This window comes from Sander lucioperca, chromosome 8, assembly GCF_008315115.2.
Source record: "Sander lucioperca isolate FBNREF2018 chromosome 8, SLUC_FBN_1.2, whole genome shotgun sequence".
Classification (NCBI taxonomy): Eukaryota; Metazoa; Chordata; class Actinopteri; order Perciformes; family Percidae; genus Sander; species Sander lucioperca.
In genome coordinates this window covers 28,667,371-28,694,012 of record NC_050180.1, presented here as the reverse complement: position 1 = coordinate 28,694,012, position 26,642 = coordinate 28,667,371, and the positions used below count along the sequence as shown (strand labels likewise).

The following is a 26,642-nucleotide window of genomic DNA, read 5'->3' as shown; positions in this document are numbered from 1 at the left end:
AATAATAATGAGGCATGATTGAAAACTGGATTTTAACAGGAATACTGAACGGACCTTTTTTCCTCTGCTTGGCATGGTTACTTCTTGTAACTCTTGATTTCTGTCTGAGTTGGTGCCTTGAGGAACCAGGACATTTCTCCTCCTCCGACTCACTCAGCTCGCTCTCACTGTCAGACTCTGAAAAATAAATAAATAAATATTAGAGGTGTGACAAGATCTCGCCCCACAAGATCTCGCGAGATTAAAACAGGGCGAGATTACTCGTCAAGGTAAAAAGCGTCTCGCGATATCAGTACACAAGTGCAGAGTAGGGGTGTCACGATACCAAAAATTCAGTAGTCGGTGCCAATACCAGTAAAATAACACGATTCTCGATGCCGATTTCGATACTTCTTTATTAAAATATTTGAAAAATGTCATAACAAGACATACAAAACATGTGCAAAAGAGCATAGAACAACATAATAAAGTGGTCATAGTGCAACAACTAGTTTAACAACTAGTGTCCCCAGACACATTCCAGACATCTTTTCAAAAGGTACTGTGCAAAAACAGCATGTTTCTAACAGTTGCGTGACCAGAGACCTTACAAACCCCGGGTAAATAATGGAGATGTATTTGAAAGATAGAGACAGTTTAGAGCCCAAAAGGACGCCGAGTTGGCTAATTTCCTCCTGAACAGGTAGCTAAGCATTAGCTTCAGGCTAATTTATCACGGCTGTAAGGGACGGGCATTTTATGTAATTTCAACATTCGTGTAGCTACTCACATTGAATTATATAGAGTACCCTAGTTGGTTACTCACAAAAATAATTGAGACACAGCCAGTAAAGTGATCCCGACTGGTCCTGGCTAACCGTGGCTAACGCCACCATGCTAACCCTGCTAATGGCTAAGGTTACCGGAGGAGCAGGCATACAGGCCATGGCTGTTTACAACGTGTAGCCTGTTCAGCGGCCGTAGCCGACAACGGTGAGTTATTTGAAGCCAAGAGAGGGGGGCTGTAAATTGGAAAGAGAGGACCGTGAGTTTGCAGTGAACATGCCGTTGTTTAGGTCGGGTAGAGTTGACTCTTGTTCATATTTTTACGAAAGATATGTACCAGAAGTGCCACTTGTTCGTGACCTCCTCCTTCTGAATATATCAACTGGAACACTCTGAAGCGGGTACTGCCCCCATCAGTTCTGGAAGAGGCGCAGCACCGATGCTGCTAACACTGGCATCGTCGCTAACGGTGCCTACGGTGCTTCAAAAAAATGAGCATCGTCGGTGTTTTGTCTTTTTAGAACCAGAAGGTGTCAGTAGTATCGGTTCTCGTGACATCCCCAGTGCAGAGAAGCAACCTTGAAATTAGCATAGAAAATCCCCCGCCCGTTCTCCAAAGTTGACTCTGAGTTTACTTTTGCAGAGAGATAGCGGAAGAAAAAAGCTGCCTGTAAAACCCAAGGTTAGAACTCCCTCTCTCTTGGCCGAGACACACACACACACACGTCCGCAGCGTGCAGTTCAATGTGTCTCGCGCAGACCACTCTCTCTGTTATTACTTTTAATGATATTAAACAAAGAAAAATGTTCTCCCTCCGTCCTATAATGGTCATACATTGATAAAGTAGCCTACTTCCTTGTTTAGTGCTGCAATTAATAAAATGCAGAGGAGGAGAAAAGAGCATCTGTCTTCACAAAAATCATCTGTTGAGTGTTTGATGGTAATGTATTTGTGCTTTAGAACGTAATCACTGTGAAACAATAGTAAAATAAGCTTTATTTCTCTCTGTCTACTGTACAATGACAAATTCAAAAATTAAGTGTTGTGATTCGCCAAGTGGGAGGCTGAAGACAATTGTCGTAGTGTTTACCTGTGCGCTTCCTGTCTGTACCAGTACTATTTCTGGTCAGCCGTGTGCTCCTGCTGTTCTTACTCCTGCTGTTCTCACTCCTTATGGGGTAGCGGCGACCTGAAGATTGGGAAGACATTTGTCCATCCTCTTCGTCGTCTTCTTCCTCCTCCTCTTCACTATCGCTCTCTGCAACAATTCACATACACGACTCAAAAATGTCACACTAAAATTGTGTTGTTTTTTTCTCTGATTCTGATTACAACTTCTGAATGATAATGAGGCATGATTGAAAACTGTATTTTAACAGGAATACTGAACGGACCTTTTTTCCTCTGCTTGGCATGGTTACTTCTTGTAACTCTTGATTTCTGTCTGAGTTGGTGCCTTGAGGAACCAGGACATTTCTCCTTCTCCGACTCACTCAGCTCGCTCTCACTGTCAGACTCTGAAAAATAAATAAATAAATAAATAAATAAATATTTATTAGGTATGACAAGATCTCGCCCCACGAGAGCTCGCGAGATTAAAACAGGACGAGATTACTCGTCACGGTAAAAAGTGTCTCGCGATATCAGTACACAAGTGCAAAGCAGCAACCTTGAAATTAGCATAGAAAATCCCCCGCCCGTTCTCCAAAGTTGACTCTGAGTTTACTTTTGCAGAGAGATAGCGGAAGACAAAAGCTGCCTGTAAAACCCAAGGTTAGAACGTTAGAGTACCGCCGCTCTCTCTCTCCCTCCCTCTCTCTCTCTTGGCCGAGACACACACACACGTCCGCAGCGTGCAGTTCACTGTGTCTCGCGCAGACCACTCTCTCTCGGTTATTACTTTTAATGATATTAAACAAAGAAAAATGTTCTCCCTTCGTCCTATAATGGTCATAAATTGAAAATGAACTTCCTTGTATACTGCTGCAATTAATAAAATGCAGAGGAGGAGAAATGAGCATCTCTCTTCACAAAAATCATCTGTTGAGTGTTTGACGGTAATGTATTTGTGCTTTAGAACGTAATCACTGTGAAACAATAGTAAAATAAGCTTTATTTCTCTCTGTCTACTGTACAATGACAAATTCAAATACAAAACATTTGGTCTCAACTACTGCCAGAAAACGCTTGGTTATGTTGTAACCTAGGTTCTCTGAGTGAAGAGACTCTCTCTCCACCATACATACGGAATAAGTTCTGGTGTAACTGTTAGTTATACGGGAGAGAAGCCAGTCATTTGAGTTTGTGGCAAAACCATTCAGTGCTCGTTTTTCATTTTGTGACTTTCGATTGAATATTTTTCCAATCATATTTCTTCATTGAAGTTTTCTTTTAAAATAGTGTTAAAATCTTGTCTCAATCTCGTGAACCCAATCGGTGAAAAATGTGGTGACTCTGCTGTCCTGACTTTAATAACTAGTTCATTCCACCACTGTCGGGCCAGAACAGAAAAGAGCACGTCTCTCAAGATTCTAATTGATTCCTACAATGACATCACAGGCTCTATTTACCACAACACAATTCAGAGACAAGTAATTAAAGTCAATTAACTTAACTTGTCTATACCTGTGAGCTACAGTATCAGAGCACAAGGTTTTGCACTTCGAGAAACAATTCTCTAAAATGTTTTTTACTGAACAACATCTAACTAGGGAAGGTGAACATATTGTCTTCACATTTTAGCTATGAGTTTTCAAACTTCTTCCATAATAGTTCTGGGAAAAGTTTACATATTTACCATGAATATGCCATGGGGCTGCTGTTAGCAAAGCCACGATGAGACTACTGTACTGTTAAGGAACCTACTAAGAGACTAAGTTTCTTTTGTACCTGGTGTTGATGAAGCAGCTTTGGATCCAGAGTCGTCGTCCGAAGAGCTGTGACCTGAGCTGCTGCTTCGACTCCTCCTGGCTCTCTCAGGAACAGACACTTTGGCTGAGGTAGATTTGGTCACAGATGTTGACTCCACTTTTCCCTGAGTTTTTACAGCAGCTCTCTTTTGACTTGAGAAAAAGAAGAATGCAACTTTTCATCCGACATGGACATGAACAGGAAAACATAAATGTGCTGGCCTGCTCTGACTACTTGCATCTGAACCGTCTCCCTGTCAGATTATGAGGAAACACATAACTCAAACAGACCTAGATGTGGCGTTGGACTGATCCTGCTGCTGCATTTTCTTGCGGAACCTCTGACTGCGGCGGAGCCTATCGCTGCTCTTGATGGCAGTTTTATATTGAGATATGATTGCTCTGATTTGCTCCTCGAAGAAGGCAGAGAGCCGCAAGGTCATGCTATAAATCTAGAATAGAATAGAAAAGGTGAGTCCGATAAGCTAAAACATCAATTTTTAAGTCAAAATGCATATAATGACTTAACATTTCAATCCAAAATCTGTACCCAATGAAGATTTTATTAGATGAACGACCACTGTATTTATATGATTATGTTCTGCACTGGAGAGCAGTTACCTTGACATTTCTTCCACAAGATTTAATTACCCCCCCTTACCTTGGAGCGTTTATTGGGTGTGTAGGCTTTAGCGTTGGCAAATATTAGCCGGGTGTCTTTGCACAGCTCGATAGGGTTTTCATAGCGGTCTTCCTCCAGGGTCCTTTTCACTGTGCCAAAGTCCATTGGCGTATCAATGATGTCATGGTAGTCCTGGGCAATCAAAACATGATTTAGACTTCATCAAAACACTGGAACACAAAACAACCTGCTGATGTTATTTTGTTGACAGCATGGTCTTGAGTTTGTTGTGTCAACTTACTGGATAGTTCTGAGGATCCACAGGCTGTCTGAACGGTTCAGAGTCCTCACACTCAAATATGTAGTTGAGCAGATACCTGCACTGTTGCTTCCAGGCGTCTCTGTCAGGCACCACCTCTACAGAGCGCTGCAACTATCGAGGAGAAAGAGAGGAAATCGTCGTGACAGGTAACGCTGCTGCTATTGAATCATTATTAGTTAGAGGTGTGACGAGATCTCGCTTAAAACGTGACGAGATTTCTCGTTGAAGTAAAAAGTGTCTCGCGATATCAGTACACAAGTGCAGAGCAGCAGCTTAAAAATTAGCATAGAAGATCCCCCGCCCGTTCTCCAAAGTTGACTGAGTTTACTTTTGCAGAGCGATAGCGGAAGAAAAAAGCTGCCTGTAAAACCCAGGGTTAAAACGTTAGAGAGTACCGCCTTTCTCTTTCTCTCGACACACACACACACACACACACACACACACACACACACACACACACACACACACACACACACACACACGTGTGCAGTTCACTGTGGCGCTGTCTTGCGCAGACCACTCTCTTTCTCTGTTAAAATAAGTCGGGAAGCGGACAGCAAAACTTAACTTTACTTGTAATGATATTAAAACAAAGAAATGTTCTTCCTTCGTCCTATAATGGTCATAAATCAATACTAGAGTAGCCTACTTCCTTGTTTACTGCTGCAATTAATAAAATGCAGAGGAGAAAAAGAGCATCCGTCTTCACAAAAATCATCTGTTGAGTGTTTGACGGTAATTTATTTGTGCTTTAAAACGTAATCACTGTGAAACAATAGTAAAATAAGCTTTATTTCTCTCTGTCTACTGTACAACGACAAATTCAAGTACAAAACATTTGGTCTCAACTACTGCCAGAAAACGCTTGGTTATGTTGTGACCTAGGTTCTCTGAGTGAAGAGACTCTCTCTCCACCATACATACGGAATAAGTTCTGGTGTAACTGTTAGTTATACAGGAGAGAAGCCAGTCATTTGAGTTTGTGGCAAAATCTTTCAGTGCTCACATTTTCATTTTGTGACTTGCGATTGACTCAAAGTACTATTTTCCAGTCTTATTTCTTCATTGAAGTTTTCCGTAAAATAGTGTTAAAATCTGGTCTCGATCTCGTGAACCCAATCTCGTGTCTCGTCCCACCTCTATTAATAGTTAATCTGCTACCAAATTCTACCAAACTAATCATACGTTTCTATTTACCTGACGCAGTCTGTGTCCAGAGGATGTTCCTGGTGCTTCGATATCCTCTTCCTGTAGACAGTGATTAAATTTGCATTACTTGAATCTGATCATTAACCAGATGATAATTACTTTTTCAAAATGTGAAGATAAATGACTAAAAATGGAAAACAAACTTCCTAACAAGCAATTTTAAGTGCTTAAGGGCAGTTTAGGCTTCCTTTACCTCATCCCCTATCCTTATTATCCACTCTATTTGCAAGTCAAATTAATATATAGTAATTTGAGAGCAGTGCATCAAACAAATATAATAATACTAAGGACTAAAGTTGTTTCTATTTAGCCAGACCTACCTCATCATCATCCATTTCTTCAACAGCATTGTAAATCTCCATGACATCGGTGCAGCTTGGATTACTGGGAAAGTAGGAAAAATGTGTCAACTTAGCATGCGAGATATTTAGGTATTAATCACATGATCTGGAATTGAATATCTTTTGAAAAAAACACTAGTCTAGACAAGTAACAAATAAAACATACTTGACAAATTTCTGGAGGACATTTGTGATCATCTTTGCAGAGTGGGCAATCTTGCTCCTTGGCTCATTGAAAGTGCGGGCGTTATGTGCAATATACCTGGCATCCCAAATTAATGCTGAGAGGCGCCTGTGGATCACCAGAGGTGAGTAAATACACAGTGTCTTCACAAACAGTACACAACATCAATTATTTGAATTTCAGCAGCTGAAGACATTTCAAGGACAGAGCTGAACCGACAGTCAAGAGTGCAAATACTTCCATGCCTTTGCTTAGACACCCTGGCATTATCAGGGAGGTGGAAGGAGGAAAGACTGGTGGGACTGACCTGTAGAATCTGTTCATGAGTCGCAGTCTGATGGTGCCCAGGTCAGTGGGATAGGCGATTACAGTGCAGTAGGTGGGATACTGGACTAAGTCCACAGGACCAGAGAAGGGAGCTGCAATCTCTGTAGCAGAAACACAGGGAAAGGTGGGTTAGTATGACTGGGAAGAAATTATTTCACAGTTAAAGGAACCTATAGATACCCTCATGTGAATGAATTGCGACCAGACATGTGAAAGAGGGAATGTGTGAATGAGAGCAAACAAGAAGAGAGCCCGTGTATGCATACACACCAACGGTGATGAGCTGGTCAATGCTGGCGATGATGCGTTCACACTCTGCATCCCTGCTCCTCTCCCCCCACTCCCCAGGCAGAGGCTTGTACATCAGCTCACTCATCTCATCTGCAGTCACAGGGATACCACCTCCTTCTGTCTCTGGCTGCTGGGCTGCACAGCAGAGACAGACTTGTTCAATATGCACTGAAATTTCATCATCCTGCTTTTTGAACGGACACCAGTATTGTGTTTATTTGTGGATGTGTAAGCACTAAGCTAGTAAAAAGTCTTAATTACCATCATCTGGAATAGGTTCCACATCCCAAGGACTCAGTTTCTCTATTTCCCCGTTGTCCCATCTGATGAAAACACAAAAACACGTGTTGGCAAAGTCAACTATCATACTTGAGTGCTACAATTTTTTTGGTTTTAGTACAGATTAATATGCGGTCATTAAAAAGACATTTCTGTTTTGTTTAATTAAAAACTACTAATACATACGTTATTGTCATTACAGAACACACAGTATCGTGGACATGACACTGTCATGCCTCTTAATAACCACTAGGGGACAGACAGACTAGTCTTATACTGACCAATTGGATACACTGTTCACTGTAAAAGTACATCTAAATATACAAAAAGATAAAGATACAACGCGTCAAATACACTTTCAGGAAAGAAATCCATTGTATTTACTCCTTGTTGCCATTGTGGCAGTCTTGAGAGGCAGACAATCCAAAATGTCAGCCACAAATTTCACTCACTAGTGTTTGGCAAGGCATACAGTGTCCAAGCTTTGCTTCAAAATAGTGACAGTGTCAAAAGCAGAAGTTCTTAGAAACTAGCTGATATTCGGTGTTGGTGCTAGTGCCACTAACACCTTATCTCCAGCTACCTTCTCATGACAGCATGTGTGTTTTCCCACCTGACTTTGAAGCACTGGAAGAGACTGTCAGGGTATTCAGGCTGGTAGGGCTCCTGACAGACGATGCTCCCAAACCACCAGGCATCGTCTATCACTGAGCGGAACCTGTCGTCTGCACAGGAGAAGGTGTAAACCAGTTTAGGAGATGGAGGAAAAATCCACAGTATCTATGTGGTGTAAGAGGCTGTACTGATGAATCATTTAAAACAGGATGTATGTGAGCAACAATAAAACGTAATTTATCAGCGCCTCCACTAAGAAGCAGCAACGCAAATTAAGAATAATTCTCACAGTTCTCCCCAGAAGAGTACATAATAGTGTATCTGAAATGTTGACAAAGTTATTGAATTCACTACTAGGGAGCACCTTTCTTCAGTATTTCAATTTGATGAAACAGATACACGGAGGATGCTACTTGGCCTCAAAACAAACATTTAACAAGGTGCACAAACTTACTTGGTTGCCAGTTTCTACGAAGCGCCTCGTCATAACTTTGCCTCAACACAAGGAAATCAATCACATCTGGCATGTCGTGATACCTGAAGGAGAAATCAGCGTCACAAGCACTATGAACATCCAAGACTTGTGAAACTAATGCTGAATCATAATGATGAATACACATCCATTTCATAAAACAAACCACAGTCCCAGAAATTTAGCAAGCATGGTAAAAGCCCAAAACAGATTTTTATCCTCAAAATTTGTTAAGCATAGAGCTTATTACCCTAATCATAATAGCAACCCAACACTCAAATGTAGGCATTATTATTTCTATATAATAAATAGCTAATTATGGAATCTTCATACATGTACATTCAGTTCAAATAATGCTATCTTCATGCTGGGTTGTTAACGGGAGTAAGAAATGCAACAATATGTAATGGGTCTCTCAACATCAGTGTATGAAACTGAGCTGCTTACTTGACAGAAAACGACTTGTCTGATATTTTGCCAGTTCCGTGGTCAATAAGAGTCAACTTAAGACAGCAAAGAGTTGGAGGGCAGACTTCATATTTGATCCCAGTTATCTTCACAAACTCTTGGTCCTGGAAAATATACAGCAGCATTTGCATTTTGATTAACACATTTGAAATGACGAAGAAAAACGTATGGGTTCAGTTTTGGGGGAAAATGTCGACATTTAAATTGCAAAATAAAAAAACAGGAAATCTGTATCCAAGATTTCTTCTTATGTTGTAAATCACCTTGATTTCCAGTATTTTTCATAACGTCAGTGAAGATTTTGTGTCTTTAGAATTCTGGCTAATTTTCCCAAACTCTTCTACTAAGAACATTTTATGATCTTCTCTTTTGTCTTTGTCTTACCCGCAGCTCCATTTTCTTCCAGGGCTGTTTGTCTAAGTTGATGGGGTACAGTTCATTACGGCTCACCGCCTCGACGTAGGCCTCGTGTCCTTGTCGAAAGTAGATTACCTGACAGACACGGAGCGATTCAGAGCTTAGAAAGTAACTTTTCTCCATGATGAGAAACAGGATGGTGATGATGACCCTTGGTAAACCACCAAAAGATTTGCAAAAAGTATTTAGACTACATCTACACAGTAGCTGTATATTTAAGAACTGTCCGTCCTGTCAATATTTATAATATCTAAATACATTTTTCGCCAATCTTTTCGACTTTGCAGCCTGCATGAAATGTTGAAATAGTCTGCAAATTGTTTTACAAAAACTTTTCTTTACATTTTCTCTGCTTCAGCCCAACTAAAAGATGTTTTTTTCATGGTCCTGCAAAGTGCCTCTCATAATGTCTATAATGTCCATACCTCATCGCCCATTTGGGGAACAAAAGGAGACTTCCTGGGAATGACATCAGTGATCCATGGTGAGGGTCTGAACTCATTGGACACTTCTCTGTTGATGGATGGTCTGACCTTCGGACGCTGATTGGAGCACCAAGATGTAAAACATTAAGGGAGTAATTATGAACCTGTTTACAATATACGCTACTCACAAATAGTTAGGAATATCTGGCTTCTGGGTGAAATTTATGGAAACGTTCAAGCTACAGTGGTATTACATCATTAAAGTAGGGCATTTAAGTAGAAGCATGCAATGGTGATTTCCTCATCTCAAAAAATGTATTGAAACAAAAGCCAACAACAGTGGTGGGTATACCACAACAACAAAAAATGTCAATGTCTCAATAACTTGTCATGTGCCCTTGAGCATCAATTACAGCTTGACAACAACGTCTCATGCTGTCCACAAGTCGAGTTATTGTCTGCTGAGGCATGGCATCCCACTCTTCTTGAAGGGCGGCCCTCAGGTCATTGAGGTTCTGGGGTACAGAGTTACGGGCCTCAACACGGCGACTCAGCTGATCCCATAGGTTTTTTGTGGGATTCAGGTCTGAAGAAAGTGCGGGCCACTCTATTTGAGGTACCCCAAACTCCAGCAGCCGTTCCCTAATGATGCGACCTCGATGAACTGGAGCATTGTCGTAATGAAGATGAAATTAGGCCTGTGTTGTTCATGCAGGAGCACAATGACTGGATTAATGATGTTATTCAGGTAGTATGGCTTGTCACTGTACCATTCAAAAAGTGTAGGGCAGCTCTGTATTGACTAGACACACCTGCCCACACTGTAACACCACCACCATCAAAAGGGTCGTCTGGTGACAACATTGGCTGATGCACAGCGCTCCCCTTAACGTCTCCAACGTCGCTGGCGGCCATCATTTCTGCTCAACGTGAATCGACTTTCATCAGAGAATAGCACTGAGGCCCACTGGTCCCTCGTCCAGCAAGACGATGACGCCTGTGCCTGGTGGTGTGGTCAGGTACCCTTGCAGGTCGTCTAGCACGCAGATCACGCTGATGTAAACGGTTTCGAATGGTCTGACGTGACACTTGGGTGCGTCTCACCTCCCTTAAATGTGCCTGGAGTTGAGTGGCATTCATCATCCGGTCCCACAGGGCACTGTTCACAATGAAGCGGTCATCAGTGTGGGATGTGGCCAAGGGGCGTCCACTTCTATGCCTTTCTGTGACTCTTCCAGTCTCTCTGTATCTCTGTTGCAACCTGCTGATGACACTCTGTAACACTCTAAGCTCAGTGGCCACTTCCGTCTGAGAACATCCTGTTTGAAACCTCGCAATGGCGAGGTACTGTTGATCAATTGTTAGGTGTCATCTTGGTCTCATGATGTCAAAATGTGAACAGCATGATGAGGAGGACTGTTTAAATACCAATTCTAATTGAACCAGGAAATGTATTGGTCGATTCATGGATCAAACATCTGTTGTAAATTTTGCCGTTAAGCTCCTTGTTAGAGAACAGCAAGTTGTGCAGAAAGTACTGAAACATTGAACTGTTGGACATGCGCATTCAAAAGTTTAGAGAAGGTCACATTAAGTTCACCTGTAAAGGTTATAGTGGATTTCAGGTTCATCCTGAAATTTCACCCGAAAGCCGAATATCCCTGACTTTTTGTGAGTAGTGTATGTTACAAAATTCATCATTAGATTTCCTCACTGACATAAATAGTCAAAGATTAACCAGTTAGGGTTCAGACAGTGACACATCAGGATTAGGTTGGATACTGAGTATACTGTCTGCACTGTTTAACAACTCACCCTGGGTGCCTTGTACTTTCCTTTCTTGGACTTCTCTTTGCTTTTCTTGCCAGCTCTTTCCTCCTCGTCACTCTGCTGTTTCTCCTCCTCTTCCTCATTCTCGTCCTCCTCCTCTTCCGAGCTGATGAGTCTACGCTGCACCCGTTTCCGTGACGACAAGGGGGTGGAGGGCTGCAGGTTGATACCAGCGTCTGCCGTCCAGTCAGAGTACTCGCTGGACGTATGGCTGTCCAATCAAAAGCAGTTGTGATGACATTACAATTTTAAGCTACATATATGAAAACAGGCAATACAAAAACTTAGTTAAGTAATTTGTTTTAACCTGCTTGGGGTACCAGATGGGTGGGGATTGCCACCTAAGACAACACAAAGGAGTAACACAATGGTTTAAAAATAAAGTCAATACTTTTCCGTCTATATCGTCATTTTTTTAATTCAGGAAGACCCTTTTATCTGGTACTCTAAACAAGTTCAAACAAATTCTAAGGATGACTCCCAATAGTACAATATGTGACCTTTGTCTATAAAACTATATACCTTGAGCTGTCACTATTCCATTCTTCCTCATCATTGGAGGAATCCATTTCACTGCCATCCAAATCATTGTCCTGAGCAGATTAAAAACAAAAACAGGAATTTGCTTAATACTCCCTCCAAAAGACCACAGGTGCATGTAAATAACACTTTTACCAAAGTCACAGGTGGGTGGAGAATGTGATACCTCAGTGTGTACCTCTGAACTTGCAGTCTCCTCTCCCTCTTCACATGACAAGTCGATGAATTCAAGCAAGTCACTGCGGCCGTGTGCTCGCCTCGCAGTGGGAAGCTCATCATCTGAATCATCCTGAGGGGACAGATGGGGCTGACTCAACACCAGTGCAACGATTTGTACAGAAATAACATGAACAGAGAAAAAATACGCAGAAAAATGCTGACAATTATTTCAATTTTATTTTCAATTAGAGCTGGGCAATATATCGATATTATATCGACATCGTGATATGAGACTAGATATCGTCTGAGATTTTAGATATCGTAATATGGCTTAAATGTTGTCTTTTCCTGGTTTTAAAGGCTGCATTACAGTAAAGTGATGTCATTTTCTGAACTTACCAGACTGTTGTAACTGTTCTATTATTTGCCATATCCACATTATTGATGATTATTTATCAAAAATGTCATTGTTTAAATATTTTGTGAAAGCACCAATAGTCAACAGTACAATATCGTTGCGGTGTCGATATCGAGGTATTTGGTCAAAAATATCGTGATATTTGATTTTCTCCATATCGCCCAGCCCTATTTTCAATTATTTCAGTGTTATTTATTCACTGCTGCTACTTCTATTCATACTGTACACTGCACTACAATAGAATGTGTACAATCCATTGAAACAATCTTTTTAACCTAATCTTACTTGTAACCTATCACTTCTACTTAACGTTTTTCTTTATGTCTGTAAATACTTAACATTTTTATTTATGTCTTATTGTAGATATGCTACTTATTTACTGTATACACTTATTGACTTGCTCTTTTCTTATTCTTATTTTACCTTAAATGTGACTGTGAGCAACTGCAACTAAATAATTCCCCTGAGGGGATCAATAAAGTATTCTGATTCTGAATCTTTGATTATACACTGAACAAAATTATAAACGCAACACTTTTGTTTTTGCCCCCATTTTTCATGAGCTGAACTCAAAGATCTAAGACTTTTTATATGTACACAAAAGGCTTATTTCTCTCAAATATTGTTCACAAATCTGTCTAAATCTGTTAGTGAACACTTCTCCTTTGCTGAGATAATCCATCCACCTCACAGGTGGCATATCAAGATGCTGATTAGACAGCATGATTATTGCACAGGTGTGCCTTAGGCTGGCTACAATAAAAAGCCACTCTAAAATGTGCAGTTTTATCACAGCACAATGCCACAAGTTTTGAGGGAGCGTGCAATTGGCATGCTGACTGCAGGAATGTCCACCAGAGCGGTTGCGTTCCAGGTCCTGCCAATATCCAACAACTTCGCACAGCCATTGAAGAGGAGTGGACCAACATTCCACAGGCCACAATTAACAATCTGATCAACTCTATGCGAAGGAGATGTGTTGCACTGCGTGAGGCAGATACTGACTGGTTTTCAACCCCCCCCCCAAATACAGTAAAACTGCACATTTTAGAGTGGCCTTTTATTGTGGCCAGCCTAAGGCACACCTGTGCAATAATCATGCTGTCTAATCAGCATCTTGATATGCCTCCTGTGAGGTGGATGGATTTTATCGGCAAAGGAGAAGTGTTCACTAACACAGATTTAGACAGATTTGTGAACAATATTTGAGAGAAATAGGCCTTTTGTGTACATAGAAAAAGTCTTAGATCTTTGAGTTCAGCTCATGAAAAATGGGGGAAAAAACAAAAGTGTTACGTTTATAAGTTTGTTCATTGTAAATAAACAATCCTACAGGGGGCATAGAGAAGACACTTAGAATATATAGTATTTTGATACCATACAACAAAACACCTTTAATGAATATGCAGTTACATTTACATGCTAATATAGTACATACTGCCTGATGATTATTCACAAAATGTGGGTACACAAACCATTTTTCAAATTGCCATTTAAGACTTCCTACATCGAAGCAAAGGAAGAAGAAACCTACTCGGCAGCTGCTGTAGATAATGCGTCTCTTCTTTGCATTGTATAGAATCACCTCCTCATCTCCTCTGGCTGTTCGAATTCCCTCCTGGTCCCTGAAAAACAATTTCCATCATGTTTGAAATTAACAGTAACAAAATTTAGAGCAAAACAAATGCTGTAAAATCTCATTAGGTATGTAAACCATGCTCTGTTGCTTGATGGGTACAATTAGACATAAGCAGGTTTTTTTTCGTTTTTTTTTACATGAATGTGTAAAATGTTGAATTCTGTTGGATATTATTTCAATATTGATCTGATCTAAAAGAGTAGGATCCATTTTCCATTTAGATTAAAAAAAGAATCCATTTTTCTTCATGTAAACAGTGTCACGTTAAAAACATAGGCTCATATAAAAACACCCCAAACAGTACAGACATTTCCAGTCCCACACATGCCGTGTCTTCAGCTGTGGATGGTAAAGCTAATATTGTTATCTCGGGTACCTGTAGCTGCTGGGTGCCACCTCAGGCACCACCACCCTGCGTCTCCAGGCCTGCAGGTCTCTCTCTGTGGCCATCTGGCTGCGAGGAGCATTCTGGTGCATCTGCCGGACACCCTCCACCTGTCCGCTGCGTCGCAGACCCACATTAGGCGGTGACTGCACATCTGCTCGATCATTCACAGATACTGTATTGAAGGAAAAATAACAAATTTTAACCTTCAGTAAATGAATGTGCTGCTTACAAAATCACACAGCTAGCCTCAGCTCACTGGATCAATATGCCGGCCAAAACAATACCATAAAACACTGGTGGTGTATTGCTACCTCTGCGTGGTGTGCTTGGTGCTGGTGCCAAGGCTGGGCCCTGTGGCTCAGCTTGCCCCTCTGGTCCTGCTCCAGCCTCCTGCGCTGTCTCTGTCCCAGGCGGGTTCTGCCGGTCTTGTTGCTGCTGGAGATTTCGGATGGCCTCGTCCAAAAGGTTGCTGCGTCTTATCGCAGCAGCCTCATCGTGCTCTGCAGTCTGCTGGCTGATCACCTGCTCCACAACCTCACCATCGCCTGAAGATGTCATCACACAGGGAGACCAAGAGCATTAGTGGGATGGTAGCAGAGGTTCCCACAGGTCAAACACTTACAGCAGCTTGTCAAGGCATTGTAGCGGTAAAGATATGGTTCAGATGTTCCTAATTCTAGTTGGCTGATAAAGCAGTGAAAATGGATTTGTGATTTATATATCAAAAAGAACATTTTCCTCAGTAAACTAGCTAATTATGTTCAAATTATGGCCCGTGTGTGGTTTGTTCCATACTTACTAGTCGCTACATATCCCAGCTGAGGAACCAGGTGTTCAGCAGCAATGTTCTCCCGGCCTGGGACGAGACGTTGGTACCTGAAAATCAAGTAAAGACATTGTTTAAACATTGCATCAGTTCATCAAGATATATTTTAAATAGAACACAGCTGACTGACCCTTACTAACCATTACTTAGTCAAACCAACATTTTTAACTGCACTACCTTACTTAGTATCGTTTTTCATAGTGGCCTAGGGCATCGAGAACGCAGAATGCAGGTAATGACTAAAGACTGTATGCTGTATAACTGAAAGGAGGTCATGTCTACCTTGGTGGATGGGGGTTTCCATCCACGTCCACCAAGAAGGGTGGGGGCATGAGATGGGGTGCCTGCTGTGTCTGTTCATCCAGCACAAAGCCGTTGGTGTCCCGGATCAGCGGTCGGTAGTCTGTGTGGAAGAACACCTGGTCTGGAAGCTGTGTGGAGACCAGGAGAAAGGAAGATTAGGTTTAAGATATGGCTTCAGCCTGCAGCTTTTATTATATTCATGTCTTGTGGGATTATTCAGATACATACTTATTTTTGGATGCCCAATGTTACATTTTCACACTATACAGTGAGCTTTGAAAGTGTTCAAATTCAAGGGCTATAACAATTTCTTAATCTGGAAAATGCTATACTGTGTATTTATTAAGTATCCTTAAAATGGCATAACTGTAGATTTTCATCTGGCTACAATGATACATTGTTTGTGTAAAGATTTAAATGTACATATGAGTTTTATACATGCCTTCTCATACGGCTTGGAACTGCCAAAGCCAAAGATGAGCAGATGGCCATGGGAGTCAGTGCAGGCAAAACGATGGCCATCAGGGGTAAATTTGCAGTCGAAAACGGCTCCATGACCCTGGCCCTCAATCTGGATGAGAAACACAAAATCACCCCCAGGTATAGAAACTTGTTAGCTAGGGAGACAAACTTCCTTGCATGAGTTTTGTTTCCTTTCAGATGCTGCAGGACCTCAAAGTAGATTTACAAAAAAAAAAAAAAAAAAAAAAAAAAAAATTCACATTCTGTTCCGTCCTTTTACCCACTTTGTGCAGAGAGAACAAAAAGTACACAATAACTAGGCAGTCAGACTCGTCGAACAGCACACAAATAGATGGAAAGTAAAAAAAAAAAAAAAAAAAAAGGATTGTAAACAATGAAGTAGCAGATTCAGGAGAAATTAAGGACAGTTTCAGGATGGAAAACACTTGACCACACCACACGCTGAGGTAAGGTGTTGTTTTTTTTCATCATGTTGCAGAACTGTCCTGTTTACCATTATTTAAATGCATTGCTAAGTGTCTGTGTACCATGTTGAAGTAGTGCTGTGTGTTTGTCCCTCGCAGCAGATCCCATATGAAGACATTCCCATCATGGCCGGCAGACAGGATGATCCTGGGGTCAAAAGGGTGCGGCTCCAGGACAAATACCTCAGCCTCATGGCCCTGAAAACAATGTTCAAGTTAGTCTCTGGTTTTAAATTAGTCCATTTGTGGAGGTTAAATTAGGTGGTTGTATATCCACTTTGCTCTATATTTTACTGAGAGAAACACAATATTCTGCATAATTACTTTAAGGATATGTAGCAGCTGTCCTGTGTAGGAGTTCCACACTTTGAGGAGATGGTTGTTAACAGCCGTGATGACTGTATTATCATGGCGATCCCACGCTACCATGGTGACTTTGGGTTTGAAGTAGCTTTCTTCTTCACTCATTGGTTCAACACTGAGAGAGAAAAACCCATCACATAAAAAATACACACACATATTGCACCTCTCAAAATACTCTATGTAATAGTGATACAGCTGATTAATTACTTAACACAAATGACAAATTGGAAGCTTGTATCTGTATCTGTATTTCTAGAAATTAAGTTTTCCACAAATGTCCCCTTTGTTTCCTGTTGCAATATACATGTTGCTACCATGGCATTATTCTAGTCTTTTCTCTTTCAAAAACATTCTAAATCTCAAACGTTGAACAGACTGAGTGCATTTAGTGGGGTCTAAGTGTGACTTCCTTAGCGATATGAACAAACAACTAAACCTATGTGATGCTAATTTAACACGCAGTACCAAATTTAATAGATGTACTGAAAATGGTGAGATAACATAGCTGTAAAAACTGTTCTTGTACTTTGATTATTAAATGTAATAGGCCGTAAAAATGCTTTTGGCAGACAAGCCAATTGTAGAAACTGCTAGTGAGGGTCCTTTATAGTTCCTCTCAGGCCAGACATAAGCTCTGGGTGGTACCATTTTTTTGGGTGGCTAAAAGTATGGGTAGACTGATATCTAGGTTTCAGATAGGTGATGTACGTATACATTCTGTATGTACAGATTATGTATGACTGAGTGAAATAAGGCCTGAATGTTTGGATTTATTCCAAGTTTGAAAATGAACAAACTACACAGAATGCATATATCCCCAAACCGCAGACATTATTTCAACCCTACTCTTTCACCCATGTGCCTTAAATGTAAAACAGAGGTTGGTACTTTATCTCATTGTCTTTGGTCTTGCCACAAACTACAAAAGGTACTGGCTTAATATTTTAACAGAAATGGAAAAGATAATAGGCTTGAAGCTGCAGATGGACCCAATGTCTCTCATTCTATGCCTCCCAGCCAAATATGTACTGTCGGCAAATAAGAGATTGTACTGTATTCTCACATATGCTGCAAGGAAGAACATATAACTGCAGTGGATTAACGAAAAAGCACCAACTGTTAAGGGTTGGCATAAAGTGCTGCTTGGGTTAGTACCACTAGAGTACTTGACATGCATGTTACATTCAAAGTCAAATCAATTCTTCAAAGTTTGGGAGCCATATTTGAATTATTTGGAGCCTGATGTTTCTGTCATCTTGCTACAGGGATTCCCTGAAAGATCTTGATAAGAGAGAGCTGATTTCCCATTATTTGTATAACTTTTGGTTGTATGTATGTAACTGAGCCAGTGTTGTTTTTAGTTTATTTGTTTGTAGTGTGTTGGTATGTTGATTTGTTTTCTTCAATGTATTTCATGGTGGATCCTTGTTTTATTTGTTGTAAGTGTAAAAACTAATAAAAATATTTAATAAAATAAAAAAAAGAAATGAACAAACTGTCCAGAAAATACTTTGCTGGAAAGCTACAATGTAGAGGACCAAATATCAGCCAGGGAGGATAGTGAAATGTCTAACCTTCTTCTTTTGATACTTCCTAGTAGTATCACCCTCCTCAAATTAAATGTACTGTAGCTAATCTCATGTTTTAGCAGGCATATCACACTGCCAATGTCATTAACCTACAATTCAGCAACAAGGTCAACAACAGAGGTCTACACATCTTGTCAGACAAAACAAATATGAAGCCAGGGTACTTACTCTAATAATACATTTTTAAAAGTAAATTTGGATGGGTGATTAATATATTGGTAAAAGTCACAGCTCTTTGAGGTGGCCAAGGGAGCAAATGATTGCTCATAATTTAGCAAATCTTCCAGACACTTTTTTTACAGCAAATGAGAATGTTGTTTTTGCATAGCCTGTTGCTTATACAGTGTATGTCCTCAACTTCTTCTTGAGAGAGACATCAAAAGGAGTCTACACAAAGAATCCACACTGGTGTACAACTCTTACCCTGGAAGAGTGGCAGACATGTTGAGCAGGATGCACCTCCACTGCTGCCGCAGATGGAGCTTCCAGATTCGTGCTGTTCCATCTCGACTTCCACTCACAAACCTGAGACAGGACAGCAGCAAACACCTTGCACCATCACTTTATACACCGTTACATTTAATTCAGAATAGCTACTATAAAAAAATAAATAAAAATCAATGGTGAGTAAGTACAATGATTCTACTATACCTTTCACCTGAGTGGCAAAATTGGATGCTATCAACTTTGTCCTGGACAGAGGGCAGAAATATGGAGAGTAATCATTAGTAAATTGTTTAATTTAATCATGTGAATGCTTAATATGTTGAACCAGATAATGCAGCTGAAAGTTTATGTCAATATGTTCTCTGTATATGCAACATGCTGCACATCGGAGTTTGGCTTTCGAGAGGGTTCTCACCGTGTGCTCATGGAGCTCGGATATCTTTTCTGGACTCCCGCCTCCCAAGTAATATATTCTGATGACATCATCAGTACTTCCTGTTGCTAAGAACATCCCACCTGAAAAACAAACAAATCAGAAGTTAACTATTATGTCGGTAATATGCTAGCTAAATGATCATTCTGAGAACTTTATGCTTAAACACATGAAGTAGCAAACAGGTTTGTTTACCACAAACAGTGCCTTTACATGCAGTTTAAAAACCTGATTATATTCGGGTTAAGGCAATACCAGACCTAGATAACTCCTTTAGTAACCGGGGTATTTGTGCATGTATACACCTTAACAGGGGTAAGCATCGGGTTACGCATCTGTGCATGCTTCACAGGTTAAGCTGCACCTCCCCACTCCGCTGCAGTGGTTTTTGATCCGGAAATAGAAGAGAGCAGCTGGAAGCAACAGCGCCAAAAACAACAGCAACAACACAAGCTTTAAACCTTTAAACCCACTGAGGACTTGGCAAATACTATCAAAGGTGTCCATGGTCTCCCCGCTTTCAAGTTGTTGTGATTTTGACAAAGGTCAACCGGAAGAAAAAGCCTTATTCCGACCAGTTGTACGTTGGCAGAGCGCCACCTACTGTACCAGAGGTAGAGTTACTCCCGTCATTCTTCCAATTCTTCCCCCATTTACTGCATGTAAACGCACTGAGTATTAAAGCGTAACTCTCGCCAAAATGCAACCTAGGGTCTTTTTGTGAATGTACCCGAGTCAAACTTTCGTTTAAAAGCATATTCAGGACGGAAGCGTCACTTTTAAGATTTACAGTATTCTCGTTTTTCGGTCAAATGGCCTTTTGAATGGGAGTCCTAGGGGCACTTTTATGCTAGCCTCAAAATAGCTATTTTTAAAACACTAAGAAGGTTCGACACAACATGAAACTTTGCTCCAAGTATCACCAGGGGCTCTACACCTTAACGAAAGCATTAGACAAAATTGTTTGTGTGCACAGAGTTTACTAAAAAAGTTTGACTCGGGTACATTCACAAAAAGACCCTAGGTTGCATTTTGGCGACAGTTATGCTTTAACATTCAAAATAAGTCTAGCTAAAATGACTAATTACCTGGACTGAATGAGGAACACACAGTCTGAACTCCTGGCCTCGGCCGCTCCGTAAATTTGTATGGCCGATCACTTGAACGATAAAAGAGAAAATGTTACTGATTTTATACACAACAAGTGATAAGAATATATTTTACTGACAGGAAAAGTGCATTTTCACATGTTAAGAACCCCAAATATTTGGTTGCAGGGGGGGGCTTTCAAGATTTAAAGAATTGTCTTGACCATTTGCCCACATCATTTGCCTACACATGCCCATTGGCAACCAGCAGTTTAACTAATATACGGTAGTACTAGTCCTGACCTTTCTAATTAGTGTTCACTTGTTGGCCCATCCTTCAACAAAAAAGTCAATTAAAGTTTCATCTAATCTAACCGGCATTTTAACCTCAGGATGACAGATGTGATTATGGTAATAGGTAAGATGCCGGTCTAACATTCCTTTGTCAGATAAGTTTCATCAACATACTCTGACAAAAGCAGATATCACTTAATACCCATTTAGTTCAAGTATCTCTTAATATCTTATTAGTTTCATTGTTTTATACTTTAACATGGTTGCTTGCTATACAAGTAGATGCTTGTAAATCAAAGTAAAGCAGGCTCTTTGAATGCAGCTATATTAAGGGCCTATAATATTATACTAGCCAGTGTTGGAACAGAAAAAAAGACTGTCAAACCAGTTTGGCTCACCTTCCAGCGTTTGCTGTAGGCCTATTGCTGATTTCCATGACAGGAACTGCCATATCCAACTACCATTTATATAACATTACAGTTTTAAACTTTTGTCCTGATGTGCTGGTTTGTTAAATCCACGCCATACGTACATACGTACATACATACATACGTACATAGCTGTAGATAAGGACCCTATGCCGTAGCCTGACGTGCACCTCTCAAAAAATGTAACTAAACGTCACGGTGCCGCAGACCGCAACAACTCCACTTGGCCGTGGCTTGGTAGCGTTGCATTTCCTCTGACTCATTTCCAGGTTGTCCTTTCCGTAAACGACAACAAAAGACTGCTGATATGATTTGTAAATACATGGTTGTTGGTCGGCTCAATTGTTGCTGCTGAAAGCCAGTCTGAAATATACTTCAAACATGAAATCAAAAAGAGGCTTAACTTTTCCTGCTAAAGCTTTCCCACCGTGGTCAGAAAGCACAGGAGAGACACTTTGTTTCTCCCATTATGAGTCGGTACTCGCTCCAAAGCTAATCCCTGTCACTCTCTCACTCCCTCTACCACACACTCCCCAGCATACACACATGCCGGCCCTTCTGCCCTCTGGGCGGAGGTATAGGGTCCCTGGGCTCAGGAGCTCAAGGCTCCTTTATTCATGAGGTAATTGCTGCCATTAATTATGAACTATAGTCTATGCTCTCCGGGGACAATAAAGATTTATTGAACTGAAAAACCTACAGTTTATAAGCATGTTAAACTGTTTGCTAATAGTCTTGTCAGTTCAACTGATACACAAACAAAACTATGTTTTCTTTAAATATCAGCATTGTTAAAGTTTCTTTTGAATCCATAATACACTGATCACTTATAAGAGCTTTTAAAAATTACATTTACTCATAACTGACCACATAAAAACACGTGAGAAACATACACATAAAAACATACAAATTAAGTATTATTACTGGTATTTATTATTTTAAGTACTATAACTGAATACTTGTCCCTTTTAAAACACATTTAAATGGTCATTTAAAGCAGCACTCACCTGAAGTTGATGTTGTTGACATCCCACTGCCAGAAGCAGACAGTAGCATCAGTTCCAGTGGACAGCATGTAACGTTTTGAGCCCTTGGCAAACGGTGAGAACTGAAACCACAAGACATTCACAGATAAGGCATCTGAATTACTCAAATTATATAAAAGCCAAGACATGCCATACAGGTTGTAGACAACCAGACCAGAGGACAGACAACAATGCTAACAGTAGGTATGTTTCCATCCACCTAGCATCTTGTGCATATTGCAAAAATGTTTTACACTTAGCTGAGACAAGTTGTCATAGCGATAAAGAGAAGATGCTATGAAGGCTGATGGAAACTATATTTCTAGTATAAAGCAAGACATGCCAGACCTGCTACCACCTCCTCTTCTTGTTTTATTTAAAGGGAGTGTCAATGCAACAAAAACATATACTGCCACCCAATGTTTTAAGCCCCTGGTCCATTACAAAAGTACGGTATATAACATTAATTCATTAAAATAACAAATTCTGCCATAGGTGGAAGCAGAAAGTGACGCACAATGTACCAAAGTTATATAGAAACTCTTAATAATGGTATCCTTTTTGGCCCTTTTAAAAATATTTACACAGCAGATGGAAACCGACAATGATTTGCATTAATTCTTTTTTTTTTTTTTAACTTAAAACTTTGCAAAAAGTATTGTATAATGAGGTTGTGTACAGTAAAAGTATCTCACAATGGAATTATGAAAGCTGGTATGGCCACAAATACTCAAAATATAAAAAGGAATTCACGAATATTGCTCTTTTGCTTTGATAGCAGTAATATATCTGCTTAATTCTTGCTGAGGTCATTCAGACAATTAGCATGCCCAGAGTGAGGGGATGATTCCAATCTCATTTAAATGATGATAAATTACTTTTGCATAATCATGAGGAGATCCATTTACCTGTAAGGAGGTAATGGATCCACTGTGCCCCTGCAGCACAGCCACAGGAGCACAGGTACGAAGGCACCACACACGGATGGTCTTGTCACAGCTTCCCGCGGCAATAAGTGTGTTCTCATAATTAACCGCCAAGTCTGTGATCTCTGCTGAGTGTCCTCGCAACGTCGAATGAAGCCTTCCATCAAATGAAGACCAAATCTTCACCAAACAGTCATCTGAGCCCTAACAAAAAAAAACAACTTCTACTTTAGTATACCTTAGAAGATGGTGGCCGAGCGCTTGAACACTCTCCTATGACATAAGCAACTTTGATCTGATCATAACATCAAGTATGTACAGTCAGTCAGCTGAGTGTCAAATTAATTAATGTGCAGCATTAAAAATTCTGTGTTTTCCCACTGTGCTAATCAGTGTTTCAGAAGAGCAAAAGCTAAATGAAAGTCACTCTTATCCCCGCACATTAAATAGAGGTTTATGTTTGAGTAGGGGGATATGTTGACAAGATCCATCTTACTGTGAAGATCCTGAGACCAGTGCGATCAAATGCGATACAGTACACTGCAGACAGATGCCCCAGGATCCGCCTATGCAGCCGCATGCGCTCATAGTTGCTGACAGGATTGATGGAGCTGAAGCGCTGCACTCCTGTCAGCTCTCTCCCTCGATGGACCTTCACTGTTGATGATAAGATGCCAATTGTCAGAATATAGTGATGAAATTACTGGGCTGCAACAAGACTGGGATCAAGACAAATACAGTGGCCGTGGAATACATTTACTCTAATGTGATCAAGAGCGGAGGGGCATTATCATCACAGGATGAAATTAAATATATGAAAATACAAGCGGCTGATATTCTTGGGCTCAACTAAGCATGTAAATACATTGTCTTCCAATAAACCTTACGCCTCTAAATACAGCACCAGCTACAGCTGGGTTTTAGTTTAGTTTGTCCCGTTGCTTTATCTCTTTTTAAATGTATTGTGTCAATTATATGAATTTAATTTAAACATCAACAGCATGAAACAAAACTACCATCCCCATCTCTAAACAATAAAAATATTATTGCTGCTCTGAAGTACAATGCATCTGGTTTGTATCTGTTGCTATGGGAAACAACAAAATATCAGAAACGAGTACACCATCCATAATGTTTTCATCTGCTTTAAGTTCTCACTGCCTCAAAGTGAAGCTGTTTTGTGCATTTCATGAGGCCTATTTGTAGTGCATGTCTTCTAAAAAGGTGGCTTTATCAACTGTTAAATAAACAAAAAAATCCAAAAGGCCGACATGTGTATTATTTTCCCTAAAGAAAGGTTTTAAATAGAAAACATTGATTGCAAACAGGCGTAACAAGAATCTTAGCAGCAGTGTGTAGGAGACAAACGCCTCAGCAAAAAGGAATCGTTGGAAATCCTGAAGATCCTCAAGCGGGTAAAGCACCGATAGATGAAACGATGTCTTATGATCGATATAATTGTCATGTTTATAACAACTAGCACTGTGATGTAACAGACTGCATTATGGCGACCAATCTGGCTAAGTCATGGCAGCGCGCCAAACTGTTATTTGACAACAATAGCCTGACAAAATGCTTTCCACGAAGATTTGGACAATCAGGGAAAACTGAGTCATTTACAAACTAACTTGTCAGCACACACAAACACTGCCAAGCAATTCCATGCCAAGCACATGTACCAATTCCCAGCATAACCATTTCATTTTTTTTTTAAACACACAACAGAGGAATATTGAGTGAGGCCAGGCGTACCTAGGTGTGGAGGTTTCTTGCAGTTAAAAGGCCTCTCTGGTGGTCTGCCCCTGTGAAGGGCTGCATATGATGAAGTATTAAACCGCACATTGTCACAGTCTGAAAAACAAACAGTTCACAGAATGATTCAGCTGATTACCAGCTGCATGTGGGAAGAGGATAATATCAATTCCCGCGACGACACAAACCAAACTATTAAAATGTTTATATAATGTAAAACTCAATATGTATCAGTGCAATAGGCATGTAGAATCCCTACTACATAGAGAGTATGAAGAAAAAGACTCATAAATTTCGCCTCACAGAACTACTTAGGAACGCCTTGATTTTGTACCTTTTGCGGTCCTAAGCATTGACTGCTTTCCAGACCCCAGGAGAGAGTGTACACCTGGGACACATGATGGCACTTCTTTGTCAAGAATTGGTCCAATCTGCTTACATATCCGTAGCAAATGGTCTGGTGCAATATGTTTGTTGGCTGCAACCTGTCAGGGCATGAAGAGAGAGTAGTAGTCACATGTCACTGAATACAGATCAACAATAGGTTGAATCAACAACAATTTTGATAAACAATTCTGAGACTAATTATTTTTGTAGGATTGTATGTAATGTAGGATTCTGGTCTGGTCAGTCTGGTAAAGTTTGCTTCATTTGAAAACTAATAACCAACACAGCACAACATATGTTGTATATTTCTTGATTTCAGACCTATGTACATAATGGGAAATTAGACTATATTTATGACAAAGTGTGGTCTTTAGTTATATGTAATATTCCATGGACTGCAGACTGCCTAAACTGTTTTGTCAGAATACATGTCTGACACCCTCATGTGCTTCTCAACTCATATTCTGAAAGGCGTGGTTTCTTATGTAAAACTTTCTCTTTTTATGGACCAATCACAGCGCAGGTCACAAGCACAATAACGCAGAGACAGCGCATCTCGGTTTCTGATTGGCCAGTGGAGTCGTCTCGACGTAGCAAGAAGCTGAACTACCCACCTTTTCTGCAGTACAACAGTCGGGGATAAATAATATTAAACCCTCTAACCAAATACAGTTTTCTGACCGATCATATAGTTCATTCTGACAAATGAAGTCAGTGGGAACAACTTGTGACCTTATAAATCATCCCAACTAAAGAAAATCCAACAGTAGTCTAGCAGGGAAAAGAACAAAGACCGTAAACAAGAACAGAGCATGGACACAGAGTCCCCCTGTCACGGGACAATAACAACCGCCGACAATGAACCAAACAGATATTAAGTTAAATCTCACCACATCTTCATATGTTCTCGGGTGCTCGTTTCCCAGCCAATCCAATCTCCCGGGTAAGAGCTGTCGAAAACAGAGTTTGGTAAAGCGGAGTCACCACAGAAAGCAACAGCAGGAACGCATTGAGCTAGCTAGTAAATAAAGCCGGGTGATGTCAAACGAGTGAGGCGTACAGAGGTAATAAAAAGTCGACTGAGTGAGACAAGTTGTATGCCCAGACTCCGGCAAAACCGACGGATAGCAGCTAACAGTTAACAAGCAGCAGAAGCAGCAGGGATACACACCTGATATTCCTCTAGTTCGCTCGCCAGGACCTGCAGTGGATC

The 26,642-nt window shown here is 40.5% G+C and overlaps 1 protein-coding gene across 5 annotated transcripts in view; it reads right to left on the bottom strand.

Annotated features, from left to right (window-relative positions):
- Positions 1-26,642, bottom strand: part of brwd1 (bromodomain and WD repeat domain containing 1) — a 30,777-nt gene that overhangs the window by 3,588 nt on the left and 547 nt on the right. The window contains exons 3-42 of one of the 5 annotated variants that reach the window (XM_031290784.2): positions 26,601-26,630; positions 26,320-26,379; positions 25,377-25,527; positions 25,043-25,141; positions 23,787-23,947; positions 23,273-23,494; positions 22,347-22,447; positions 20,618-20,688; positions 19,512-19,612; positions 19,301-19,341; positions 19,073-19,174; positions 17,022-17,175; positions 16,761-16,895; positions 16,193-16,321; positions 15,730-15,878; positions 15,421-15,497; positions 14,933-15,166; positions 14,610-14,793; positions 14,129-14,219; positions 12,184-12,306; positions 12,000-12,070; positions 11,463-11,688; positions 9,648-9,764; positions 9,190-9,297; positions 8,785-8,909; positions 8,320-8,402; positions 7,864-7,975; positions 7,233-7,294; positions 6,951-7,106; positions 6,661-6,781; positions 6,336-6,461; positions 6,149-6,212; positions 5,817-5,867; positions 4,599-4,730; positions 4,337-4,489; positions 3,967-4,127; positions 3,656-3,828; positions 2,161-2,283; positions 1,857-2,024; positions 55-177 (exon numbers count right to left, since the gene is read on the bottom strand). In XM_031290784.2, the coding sequence (XP_031146644.1) occupies positions 55-177; positions 1,857-2,024; positions 2,161-2,283; positions 3,656-3,828; positions 3,967-4,127; positions 4,337-4,489; positions 4,599-4,730; positions 5,817-5,867; positions 6,149-6,212; positions 6,336-6,461; positions 6,661-6,781; positions 6,951-7,106; positions 7,233-7,294; positions 7,864-7,975; positions 8,320-8,402; positions 8,785-8,909; positions 9,190-9,297; positions 9,648-9,764; positions 11,463-11,688; positions 12,000-12,070; positions 12,184-12,306; positions 14,129-14,219; positions 14,610-14,793; positions 14,933-15,166; positions 15,421-15,497; positions 15,730-15,878; positions 16,193-16,321; positions 16,761-16,895; positions 17,022-17,175; positions 19,073-19,174; positions 19,301-19,341; positions 19,512-19,612; positions 20,618-20,688; positions 22,347-22,447; positions 23,273-23,494; positions 23,787-23,947; positions 25,043-25,141; positions 25,377-25,527; positions 26,320-26,379; positions 26,601-26,630 (4,870 nt within the window). Of the gene's footprint in view, positions 1-54; positions 178-1,856; positions 2,025-2,160; positions 2,284-3,655; positions 3,829-3,966; positions 4,128-4,336; positions 4,490-4,598; positions 4,731-5,816; positions 5,870-6,147; positions 6,213-6,335; positions 6,462-6,660; positions 6,782-6,950; positions 7,107-7,232; positions 7,295-7,863; positions 7,976-8,319; positions 8,403-8,784; positions 8,910-9,189; positions 9,298-9,647; positions 9,765-11,462; positions 11,689-11,784; positions 11,819-11,999; positions 12,071-12,183; positions 12,307-14,128; positions 14,220-14,609; positions 14,794-14,932; positions 15,167-15,420; positions 15,498-15,729; positions 15,879-16,192; positions 16,322-16,760; positions 16,896-17,021; positions 17,176-19,072; positions 19,175-19,300; positions 19,342-19,511; positions 19,613-20,617; positions 20,689-22,346; positions 22,448-23,272; positions 23,495-23,786; positions 23,948-25,042; positions 25,142-25,376; positions 25,528-26,319; positions 26,380-26,600; positions 26,631-26,642 lie in introns of those variants that run through there. The other 4 variants (XM_036004194.1, XM_036004196.1, XR_004898046.1 and 1 more) reach the window with 4 other exon arrangements.